A 12,747-nucleotide genomic window follows, 5' to 3' on the forward strand; every position below is an offset into this window, starting at 1 on the left:
TGTGTGCTCAGGGGGTAAGTTATGGCTGTAACTTTTTCACTCTGTCAGGCGCTTTAACCGTCTGTCCGGGAGGACACATTAACTTGGTATCCTTAAATAAAGTCCTTTAAATAAAGCTAGGGGAGTTAAATAATGAGAAAGCTGCTCCCACTGTCCTTTCTGCTTTTAAATGAACCTCCGTCTTTCTTATTAATGTCCCCTTATCGCTCATCATGGCCACTGACCCGCCGCTGTAACCCCTTTCCACTCAACCACACGAGAAGCTCCAGCAAGTGGTCGCCGCAGAAGTAATTGAGGGCAATTTTCAAATTAAAATTTAAACCTCTCGTCCATCTTTGCGAGGTGGGAAGGGGTGGAGGAGCGGGGTTTTGGGGGCTGATGACTTGATCAGGGTTTGCGAGCCGGGCAGGTACTCGGGCTGAGCGAGGTGGGATGATGAACGAGGGCCATTAATCTCTGTGACAGAGAGAGAGGTGTTAGCGGCAGTGATAGCAGCACTAACGGCTTTAATTAGCATTTAATCAGATGCCTCAGGGCCTACGAAGGGGGGAGGGAGGAGATCAAACTCCAGCGGCCTTCTATAAGAAGACGAGGGAAAGAACATGGTCTCTGTAGTCGTCTGGCTGATGCCGCAGGCTGTGTTTGTAAACGCCGCTATGATCCTTTTTTTGTAGTCCTGCACTGATAGTGTGCTGCATGTACCACAAAAGCTTCTTGCTAATGTCAGAAAAACCAAAAGCGTTGCACTCACAGTTAGAGAGTAAGTGGTATTCCTCGATAGTAAGACTACAAGAGCCCTGAGAGAGACTGTAGCTCATTCAAACACTCAGAAGGTTGTCTGTTTGGTGCACATTGGTCATTAGTGTGTCTACACCTACTGGAGGAGATGCAGCTGAGCAGATGTCACTCATCTTCTGCCCATTTGGATTGCTGCATCACCAACGCGCTCAGACTTTTGCTTCTGTGCTTGTGAAGACTTAAATTCGTGGCCTCAAACTCAGAATCTGGTTCAGATGTGAAATGAAATTTATTTTTGGGTGTCTTCACGCTGACATAGGCTCCATCCCCCGTGAACCTGTAAAAGGAAAAGCAGCAGAAGATGGATGGATGGTGTCTTCTTCAAAGCATCGCAGATGTCTTTGTTACCCTGACCTCATGCGGTAGATTTGATAAAGATGTGTCACTCTAAAAGTGTGCTCTCTGCTCCAGCTCCTGGATGAAGCCAGTTACTGCCGGACTGGGAATGGACCACGCAGCTCAGGTGAGACCCGTGACTCGTCAGGAACAAATGAAACGGCTCAGTAAACAGAGGACCCCTCGGTTTTTGTTTAATAGATTTAGAACCTAAACTAGAACATAAAATGGAACATTTGTCCGAACCTCGTGGTTCCAAACAGAACCCCCATTTCTGATCAAGAACTGATGAAGAACAACAGTCACACGGTTAAAAAACAACAATGAAATTTCAAGTTCTTGATGTGTGGGGACGATGCGCAACGGCGACGGGGAGGGTGGACGCGCCGGATCAGAAGAGATTTGATGGTGATGCAGAGGAAGAGCACTTTTGGCATGAAAGGGGCCAGCGTGTGATCATGATGTCATTAGGAGCATCCAGTAAGACAGACTGGAGGAGGCTTCTGTGCTACACCAGACCCAGGGGACGTCATTACCAACTGGAAGTGAGCAGGGACCTGAGCACAGGTCAGGCACAGGAAGTTGTCTCTCTCTCTCTCTCTCTCTCTCTCACACACACACACACACACACACACATATATACACACACACACACACACACACACACACACACACATACACACACATACACACACATACACACACACACACAGACGAATAACCTGTGTACATTTACTTGCATGGATACACACGTTGGTCTCCCTCACTCACACACACACACACACACTCACTCCCTCACACACACACACACACACACACACACACACAAACTTGTCTGGACACAATCACCTGCCACGTAACACAAATTGACAGTCTGTCTGGCCCCTGACAGCAGATGGGGGTGTTTTGTTTCGAAACCTGACGAATTCCCCGATATGTAAGTGGACACCTCTGCGGACAAATGCGCTTCATTAATGAGCGCGCACAGATGGACAACACACGCACACGCACACCGATGCAGAGCTCGTGCTGCGCTAAGCTGCAATGTGTATGCAGGGTGAGCCGCCTCCTCTTCATTACTTTGTGTTGTCCCCCACACACACACACACACACACGCATGCACGCACACATGCACCCGCACAGACAGTTGCAGTGTTTTTGTGTCAATGTTTAATGAGGGGCTGGGAGTCTGGGGACCTCACTGCTGTCAAAAGCTCCTGTAGTCTTGAGCTACCACCTGTTCCCATTCGCTCCCTGAAGACCACGACACACAGACACACACAAACACACACACACAAGAAACATGCAAACACACCTGACAAACTGCATACACTGATTTAGCCATCCTGTGGCGCCGCTGTCGGTGTTTGGTGCGTGTAAACAACTTACTGTGGCTGGCTGGGACCGACTGCTTGACAGAAGCTACAGAGATCAGGGGAATATCAATTGATACATTTGGTATTCCTCACCGGCGTGCAGGAGACGACAGCGGAAACGCCACTGCCAGGGAGAGTGATCCCTCTCTGCCTCTCTTCTGACACTACTGAGTGACGGAGGCCTGGAAGCCCCGGACTGATCAGCGCTCCCCGATATGTGGACCGACGTGCGCCTCCAAACTCGAACCCCCGGGTCCCAAAACGGTCCGGGACAGACAAAAGCGCTGCGGTATGAAGGCAGTGTTTCCTTTGCTAGAGCAGCAGGGAAAGAAAGCAAAGGGCATGCATGTACGTTTCCAAAAAAAACCTAACTTTTATTAAAACAAAACAAAACAAAATCAATTATTGACTCATGAACAAGATTATAAAACAGTGATTTTAGTTACATAAATAAATTGATATCGGTGTATCAAATCTTAATTTCATAAGCATGTATACATGGTCATTGTAATAAATAAAATGGGAGAGCAGAGCAGAGGATTCCTACACAAATAAAAACAGGGGAAAAAAACAGCTAGAAAGACTCAGAGGAAATTGTTTCTGAAGAGAACAAGAGACACTGGACAACGTGTATTTTTCACCAAACACACATGAGGAATTGCTTTGTTAAAGCATGAGTTACACAGCCATTCACTTACTAATTAAGGACACTAAAGCTGGGACCAAGGTGGGTTGTCTCTCACCTCTGAGAACGCGTTTGGTTCTTAGATAGATCTCCGGTTTGGTTACTTTAAAGCGTTAAGACAAGGCAAGAGAAAAGGCTGCTTTTTATCTCTAATGAGCTCAAGATAGGAAAAAAAAGACGCTGAAAAAAGAAAAATCAGACATGTAAAGAAGCTAAAAGGAAAGTAATGACAGGACAGCCGAGCAGTAAAGAGTCAGTCTAAATTCTGTGGCAAATGAGGAGACTGGCTTTTTTTTTTTTTTCAAATCAGTTTGACTCAACCTGTGTAAAATTATCAACACTTTACAGATTTACAGAACTCGGAAGTTACTCTGACAAGTGTCATATTACTGCAAAAGGCAGCCGACTTCAGCCAAAAGGCCCCTTGAAATGCATGTAAGGCTTGATACGCTAGCCATCCTTTCCACGCAGGCTGATCTCTGATTAGCTCCCCTGTAAAACAAGCTAGTTTTCCCACAGGAAAGCTAAGCTAGAGCCACAGCCTACGTGTTAATTATGTGTTTTGTTAACAAACGCCAATGGCTTGAATCAGTCTCCAGACCCGTCCCAGGCTTTAGTCAGCAGGAATAAACATCAACTTTTGTTCTCTGCTGTAACAATTGCAGGCTTGATCCAGCGTTCCAAGCGTGAATGTCAGAGAGGTCAGTCTAGTCCTTCTGATATGTTCCGTTTCCAACAAAAGAGCAAAGAAAGTGAAGACAAAAAAGACAGGACAGCGAGAGCGAGAGAGAGATAGAGAGAGCAAACTACAGCGGCTTCAAGTATTTCACATTACATAGAATACTCTGTATAAATTAGTTAACATATACTTTCAAATCCTCCATATTCAGACATATACTATGGCATATATACAGAGTACAATAAATGCTCGCTCATGTTGTGTCGTGTGTTTGTCTTTTTCCTGTAGTCGGTCGATCATTTGTTCCACCTTTCTCCTGTGTAGTGAAATCCCTGAGAACATTCTGGTTGGACAATTACTGACGGTTCCACACGATGAACTATAACAGTAGAAAGTCTAATTTCTAAGATTCACATGCACAGAGGGAAATGACACTGGCCTAGTCAGAAATATACCCTAAAATGGTGTCTGCAGAGATGAGACGGGGAGGGGGGGGCCTGGTCATCCTGCGGGAGATGTGTACTGGAAGTACCAATGCAGCGTCGCACAGCAGAGCCGACCACAGCAGGAATCCCAAATCGCTGATTAACACTGATAACAAAAAAAGGGGAATGAAAGTGGAGCAGGCTGACTGTCGTATCATGAGGTAGTCCTCTCCCTCTGGGTCTCACCTACAAAACGTATTTGCGATTACCATTATGCCATTGTAGCATTGACAATAGCGCTGCAAGAATAGTCCCGCTCTTCGTCTAACGCGCTTGTGTAGAACCTCCTGCTTGGAAGCAGGTACCGATTAAGGATGTGGAGGGGGGGGGGGGGGGATTTCAGTAATGACAACACGAGTTTGCTAAGAGCATTGTTGTGTGTAACGGAGCTAATGCCCAGGGCCGAGAAAAGAAAGAGGAAAAAAAAATAACAACAACTAATGGCTGCTCAAGTGCTGCTGCTGCTGTCCCTAAAGAAATGCTGATGGCGGCGTACTGTCAGTGCTAATCTAAGATTGGCTGAGCTGAGCTAAGCTGTGCAGTGCCGCCCAGCGCCCACCGATACGGGCCTGGACAGAGGGAGGTGCTCCGTGTACTTTAAAGCCTTTAGTTTCTCTTTGAGGATGCTGAAACATTTTTTTCCCCCCACTTTTTTTTTTTGTTTGTCTTTTTGTTTCTGACATGAGCGATATTGTAGAAAGGCCTCAGCCACTTGACAACATAACTCGACGCACACTGAAAATAAAGGGGCAGGAAAAACAACTTTGAATCGTAAAAAGAAAAGTATGAAATTTGTGGGGGGGGGGCGAATCACTTTCCATTTTCCACTCTCACACATGTAGAGAAATACACACAAACATTCACAACATGACAAATTTCCTCTCTTCTGAAAAATAAAAACACTTCTGTACACATAGTAGTAATAATATTAATAATAATAATAATAATAGTAATAATGTTTATAACAATAACAACAGCAAGAACAATAATACCACATGTGGCTCTGTTGATTTTTTTGTCATCTTTTCCTGTCTTTTTGCTTTATTCCACAAGTCACATCCCTCTTTTTACTTGTCTGTTTTAGTCCAAAAGAAGTTCAAAAGGCAGACTCAAGTTAATAGAAAAGTACTAGAGAGTGAGGGGGGAGCTTTTGGCGACCTCTCCTGGCTTCACCCTCAGCCGAAGCGCTCCCTCACCAGCATCATAAGTTTCTTTTTGCCCTTGTAGATCTGTTTTAGGTTGTCTATGAACTGGGTGAACTGAATGTGTCCGTCGTGGGCCATCATGAACGTTTCTCGGGCCTTACCCAGGAATTCAATGAACTCGCTGTAGTGGCGCGGGCTGATGTGCGTGAGCCGAGAGTGCGTGGTGTTGATGTAGGCTCCGATGGTCGCGTCCAGCAGCTGCCTGAGCGGCGCTTTGTCCAAGGACATCAGTTTCCCAGAGTTCCTGCGGCTTTGCAGCGCCGATACCATGCCCGGCGTGGTCAGCGTGCACCTCCGCAAAATGTCCGACAGCACGGTGGCGCACTTCACACTCTTCACCACCAGGGGGATAACAGCAGCTAGCTCATTTTTCCCCAGGGAGTGGCTGAGTGCGCAGGCCCAGAGCACATCATTGATGGCTGGGTGTGTGTCCTGGTTGTAACTGAGGTTCAGATGAGCCATTGCTAATGTGGCCAGCTTATAGGCCCTCATTGGGTAACCGCGGTGTTCCATGTAGCGTGCTATAGTGAACAGTTGCGTGTAGCTCATCCCTGTTGCTGCTGCGTCAAGTACAATCTGGTAGGCTGTCTCAAAGGCAATGTGGTCCTTTTCACAGAGTGTGAGAGCAGAAAGGGCGCAGTTTTGCGGGTCCTTCATGGCACACTGCAGGGCGAGGGTACGGGCGGAGGAAGCCAGGTTTTCCTGCTGGTGGCAGTCCAGATGGAGGCGGACGATAGTGCTATTTGACATTACAGTGGTGGCCACGATGCTGGTGGCCTCTGTGGGGGTGAAAAGGGTGAACCAGCTCTGCATGATGCTGTCCAGCGCGTACACCCCTGGAAAACACAAGTTGCTTTAAGTGAGGAGGAAATAACAAGATTGAGGGGCGAGATCGAGTCCACTTGAGGACAGGCTCACTTACCCACTTCAGTGGCACATGTGACTAACCAGCGCACCATCTCTCTTCTTCTCCAGTTCAATGTGGACAACGTTATTCTCATCACCTGAGAAAATTAAAAGCGGTTTAGGATGGAATACATTCAATCACTTTCAATACTTTCTATTATTGGATTATTTCTGTATTTCAGAAACAGAGAGAGAAAGAAGCCAAAACCAAAGTGCTCCTCAAAGAAAAATGTCTCCATGCACTGATGAGTCGTCTCTGCTTTGTGCGCTTTTTTTTTTTTTTAATATTAATTTTTTTTTCTAAGTCTGATTTTATTTTGGTACTTTTGAGTGCATTTAAAAGAGTTGAAATGTCGGGACCAATAAATAAACACAACAGAGTTTTATGGAAAGAATGACGTCAGTGTGTGTTTCGATGACTAAAACCTGAGGCAGCGTTCGTGTACCTGTAGTCCTAGTTCCAGTGACACTTTGAGGAGTGTGATGTCGGGCAGGCTGTCCATCAGAGTGGCGATCTTGAATGCGTCTTGAGCCAGTTTGAAAATGTGAGACGATGAGTGAATGTTTTTCTGGATGGACTCCAAGACCGTCTCCAGCCTTCGACTGTCACCTAGCGGGGACATGACCACAGGGTTGCTTTAGAATACCACCGGGCCGTGACATTTTCCATCCACGCCATGTGTGTATTGTGCGTATTGTCACACCTTTGGCAGCGGTGAGCATGGTAGAGGCCAGCTCACACTGCTGAGACTCTATGTGGCTCAAGGTGAACCAGCGTGGATAACGGTTGGGCACCACAGACACAATGTGGTGAGGCCTTGACAGGTCACCAGAGGAGGCCGTCGACTCCAACACGGGTAACCTAGTGACGACAGAAAATCAGATCCAAATCGTGAAATTTCCACATGTATATGTAGGTACTTTATGTCTTTTGTACATTAATAAGAAGCTGCTGCAGGAAAGGGCTGAGATACCAAAGGTTCAGAAGTCGTCACAATCAGAGGAAATTCATTACAGCCGTCGCACATTAGGAGACGGCAAGGAGACGGAAATATTGTGCAGACAGAAAAAGTATGGGTTGAAAGTGACTTTAAACTGAAAATGACTTTACAGATCATGGGGGATTACAGTTCTACGATCCCTGCAATTTACATCGGACCTAACATTTAATCACCTAGAATCCAAGGTGTAATTAGTTCCTGCTTCGCCCTAATTGGTCATAATGAAGCCAGATCCACGCAACACCTGCTAGCAGATGGAGGAACTTCACAAGTGTCTCCCTCTCATTATAATAACACTGGCTGGGCCGAGCCTTCTCCAGCACCACAAGAACCAGTGCCATTACTACAGTGGCCGGCTCATATCCTATTCTGCTTCACTTCCCGTCCCTCTGCACCCACCCTGCTTTCAAAGGTCCGCACTCCTTCAGAAGGCAGTGCAACCTGGTCTTCTCTTAGCCAATCACCAAGCTAATTGAGTCCACAGGGAAATTAAGGAATTCACCTTCCAGCCCCGTAAGGCTGGACACACATCAAACAAATACCGACACACATGAACGGAGAGAGCCAGAACGCCCACGCACGCATGCCTGCACTGCACACATGCTCAGATAGACACATGCACACATCCACCTGCCTTTTTGAAAACACATCAAAGCAGCTGGCTAAGTGCAATGTGATGCTAAATGTCAGTTTCAATCTCACAGCGGAGTGCATTGGATACTGTTACCATCTGAGTGAGGGGGGAAAAAAAGCCTCTTTGTCGAGACCACAAGCGAGACTCATCTCAGAGAGAAAAGATGGCAAAAACTCAGCTGCATGAACACTGACACTTGAAGTTCAGAAGCCCTAGCAACAGCAGGGTTTGCTCTACACTCCACACTCAAAGAGCTGCTAAAAGCTTCCACCACACTGGGGCCTTCTTGGAGATTCCTGGGGTGTAGCAAAGCAAAAGAGAAAAAAGAGCCTTGGGTAAAGATGGAGGCCTCATCAACATTCCAGTCTTTGTTTGGTTTTCACTAGAGAGCCAGAGGCCTCCATTGCAAAAGGAGCTTGAGAGGCCTGGCCTGCTGAAAAATAACCTCCTCAAAATGTTGTGAGGAAAATCCATACTGGGGTTATTGCACCATGGGAAACACGAAAACGCTGAAAAAACATCAGAGAGGATTGGTAGGGATTGTTTCAAAGCATTCCCTCTCCGTACAGTCCTCCATGCTGGGTGCCTTCTCATCGTGTGATGCGGCAAATAGGTGCTTATGTGACACCTGTTTGTGTGTTTGTATGTGTGTTTCCAACGGAATCACCAATACTAGATATCAAAGTGCATCTCTGATAGCATTCAAACCCAATTTGAGACTATAAGAGTCAGAGGGTGGAGGGAGGCAGGTTCTTTAGCACCTTACTACATGCCTCTAAAAGGGGCAAAAGTGACACTTCCCACCACTAATGAGTGGACAAGGTTGATAGGAAGCAGCACAGTCAGGGGTTTACCTAAATCCTGGGGCCCTTTCGGGTTTCTGGACAGTGTCACAAAGAAAACTGACCCCTCTACCTTGGGGTTACCCCCACCAACTGTAAACACCCTTCACTTTCATAATCCATTAAGCTCACATCTATCAACTGAGTCACATCCTCTGGAAGACCTCTAAGAAGACACACTCAAGCCTTTATACGAACCAAGAGCGGTGATCAAGTCACACATGGCCAGAGATCGCCCCGTTAAGTGTCCCCGATTATTTAAAATAACGACTGCCATGCCGTCGACCGCACCGCTGTACATTACATGTGCTACAATTTTGGTGGACTCTAAGGTGCTGCAGGACTCTTCTGAGTTAAACAGATATCAACAAGTGCCCTACTGACACCGAAGACCCGATCTACGCTCACAATTGTGCTGCATCTGCAATTCTGATTCAGAAATAACTACCGGTATTGAAATATACCAGCTGAATCACAACTGACAAATGAAAGGTTATCTATTCTCTGTCTTTACAATATAAAATGTTGAGCACCTCCAGCCAAAATAGACGTGATGCTGTTAGCATGTGTATTTTTTTTAAATGTGCGGTGAAAAACATGCATATTTGTGAGGTAATAGTATTTTTTGGTGAAGCAAAAAGGATCACTTTGATTTTGCTGCGCGAAAACAGGCAAAACTACAGAAAGTGTGTGACCTGTCGCGATATCTGCTCATCACGACAGGATATTTGCTTGCCGGCATGTGCTTCTACTAAGAAACTCTCAGCAGAAGGAATCAAAAAGGTAAAAACAAAGCTGTTACTGTCTGGAAGTACTGCACCCGTTTAACATCATCCAAATACCAAACCATTGAAAACTACTGGTAACAAGTGGGTGGAGTTTGTCTCTTCGGCGTCTTTGGCTGTCCATCTCTTCTGCAGTTGCCTCTGAAGCGCTGGGATCTGTTTTTGGTTTGATTACACTCGCCGTTTCATCACACCGCAGCATAAGCTCCCTTCACATGCTTCAATATAACTCATGGCCCACTATAAAATCTACCAAATCTCCACATACATTTTGTCTCGATGGTGGTTTGACTATTCTGTTGAGAATAGACATTCAGGGATTGCCAGCAGACAGAGAAAATGTGTGTAAATGAGCAACAGGGCTACTCTTTCCCTCTTTTGTTGTATCAATGATAGTGCTATAATGGGTCCATTAAAAAAGCCCTGGTTCTTTTACCCCCTCCTCTATATTTAACTGTCCTCTGTCCCATGGGAGCACAGAGGTATATGCTTTCATATTACACTACGCTACATTACACACATTCATTATGTGCTGAGTAGACACCCCTGGCTCCCAGGAGCACCCATAAGTGGCCATATTATTCTAAATCGCTGCTTTCACACCACAGGGGTGAGGGCGGAGGAGGTAAGGGAGGAACCAGGGAAGGTGAGAGGGACCAACGGCTGACTCAGGACAAACACGTTTGGGTTGTCTGTTTTGAGGCATGGAAGGAATGACCTTAAAACCACACATGTCATCAGTGGGAAAGCCAGCCAAGTTGTTTTGGTTTTGTAGGCGAGCCATTGCAATGCCTGACGCCTCCCAAATGCTTAACTGGAGGGACGTGTGAATTATACCTTTTTGTTCCTAGTTACATCTGACGATGACATTGAAAAGCCAGGAGAATTTTTTATTTTTAAAACCAACTTGCTTATCATTCATTCACAAATCGTGTGCCAGTCTCCCAGCGATGGACTGAGCTTCGCTTTGTAGAACCACAACAAACATCCTCCGCACACACACACACACACACACTGTGCTCTCCCAGTTGGCCCCATGCATGCGAGTGTGCTTCCTTCTCATTACAGCCACACTAATTACACTCTCATTAATGTAATTAATATTCACTGATCCAGCTCCCACTAGTCACAACATCAAAACACAGCAGCACAGACTGATTAGCACATATACACATGTACATATTGTCCAAAGATGAATACACACAGGGGCTTAATATAGAGATCAGATGGAAAACGGAGTCAGCCGGAGCCTCAAATAAACACAGACACGGTATATTTGCAGTAGTTCTGACTATTCTCTGACTGACTATACAGCTCGAGGGGGTATTAGGCTGTACGCAAATAACAACAAAGGGAAAAGAGGAGCCAGATGATCACAATAAAGTCTGCAGTCCAGCTTAGTCACCATTCAAGACAGAAAAACAGACATATTTTGTGAAAGATTTTTCCATTGGAGTTTTAACAGGCTCCATTAGTCCAAACTTGAAAGGATTTTCTTAATCCAAGGATCAGCATTAAATTCTATCAATGAAAATCTATAAAATTTGATTTGTGAGGGTTTTTTTTTTTGGACACACACACACACACACACACACACACACACACACACACACACACACACACACACACACACACAAGACCTACCGCATGGCTCTCAGTGCAATTTTGTACGCCAGTTCAGCGTCATGAGGTAGGAGAGAGGTAAAGAGATAGCGGGCGAAGGTGTGCATGGGGACACTCTCTCTGTGGATGATCTCTCCCAGGCCAGAGTATGGACCCGCTGTTGGAAACATACAAACATGCACATATTAGCGCAGTAAAAACATGGCAAACAATAAACGAAACTCTTTTATTGTGATAAACAGACGGGGAGAAGCGCATGTGTTCTACATTTGTTTAATACAGAGCTGCCCTTTTTCTGTAGTTCATTGTGAGGTTACTTATCGGGTCCATCTCCCTCACCCAAGCCACGTGGCAGCAAACTGACATTAACAACCATATGGTTGTGTGTGCAGACTTGGCCATGCGCTCTCTTCCTTCCCTACCCCCATCTCTTCCTGTACTTCCCCTCTCTCTGGTGGGTTATTTTAAACCCCAACAGGCTTCTAAACCACAGACCACATCACACAATGTCGTGGCTGCAGCCTCTAGGGGCCCGCAGAGGCCTCGGAGCCAGGCGCTCTATTACTAACGGAGCCAGAGGTGGGTGGTCGCGCCGGGGATGCGGCTGGGGTTTTGGTGGGGACCCGAGTGGAGGTTTGACTAAGCAGGAGCTTTCAGGATGTGCCCCTCCCCACTCTGCCTTTCCCATAACCAAACCTCATTCTGCTTCAATGCAAGTCCTGTAAATGTGCACACTGTTTTGTGCACACACATGTGTGTGCTGTCACAATACTGCTGGTGTTACTGTGTAAAGAGCTCATTTTGGTCTGGCCCAGGGCAGCTCAGCTTATATTTGCACCACCAAATGAAAGGATAATAAATAGCGAGACAGACTCCAATGTGTTTTTGTGCTTCAACAAGAATGTATGCATGGGAAGGAGAGAAAAGCAGGAGAGGAGGGGTGTCTTATATGTGTGTGGTGGCTGCTCTTAGCTCTCTTACCCTCTAGCAGAAAAACGGCCTGTTTACGGAAAATTTTGACCAGCGAGTCATCCAGTTCCACTTCTTGCAACTTGGCCAATAGCTGCTCCTCATTGCGACACACCTTCTCCTGAGCATACAGTCCATCGGGCATCACCCGCTGCTGCCCTAAGCCGATGAGGGCTGTTTCCACTGCCAGTGCCACGTAGGATTCACCGTCTCCTAGTAATCGCTGCATGGGCATTCGCTGGAGTTCTGCTCGGCTGACAACACTGGAACAGTCTAGGGGAGGGAAGGGAAACATGAGAGTGAGTTGAAATGCTGTAAAATGAGAGAATACCAGTCATCTGGTATTTTATGAAAAACCACCGTCTTAGCCACAAAGTAGGATTTTAAACCCAATGACAATGGCTGGAGGTGAATCAGAACTTC

At 46.2% G+C, this 12,747-nt stretch overlaps 1 protein-coding gene across 1 annotated transcript in view; it reads right to left on the reverse strand.

Annotated features, from left to right (window-relative positions):
* Positions 1-2,859: 2,859 nt before the first annotated feature.
* LOC101070471 (zinc finger SWIM domain-containing protein 6) overlaps positions 2,860-12,747 on the reverse strand; it is a 36,735-nt gene continuing 26,847 nt past the window's right edge. Inside the window, exons 9-14 of the mRNA XM_003974793.3 lie at positions 12,337-12,597; positions 11,377-11,512; positions 7,175-7,332; positions 6,917-7,080; positions 6,487-6,568; positions 2,860-6,400 (exon numbers count right to left, since the gene is read on the reverse strand). Of these exons, the coding sequence (XP_003974842.1) occupies positions 5,535-6,400; positions 6,487-6,568; positions 6,917-7,080; positions 7,175-7,332; positions 11,377-11,512; positions 12,337-12,597 (1,667 nt within the window). The 3' untranslated portion in view covers positions 2,860-5,534. The remainder of the gene's footprint in view (positions 6,401-6,486; positions 6,569-6,916; positions 7,081-7,174; positions 7,333-11,376; positions 11,513-12,336; positions 12,598-12,747) is intronic.

Source organism: Takifugu rubripes, chromosome 21, assembly GCF_901000725.2.
Source record: "Takifugu rubripes chromosome 21, fTakRub1.2, whole genome shotgun sequence".
NCBI lineage: Eukaryota > Metazoa > Chordata > Actinopteri > Tetraodontiformes > Tetraodontidae > Takifugu > Takifugu rubripes.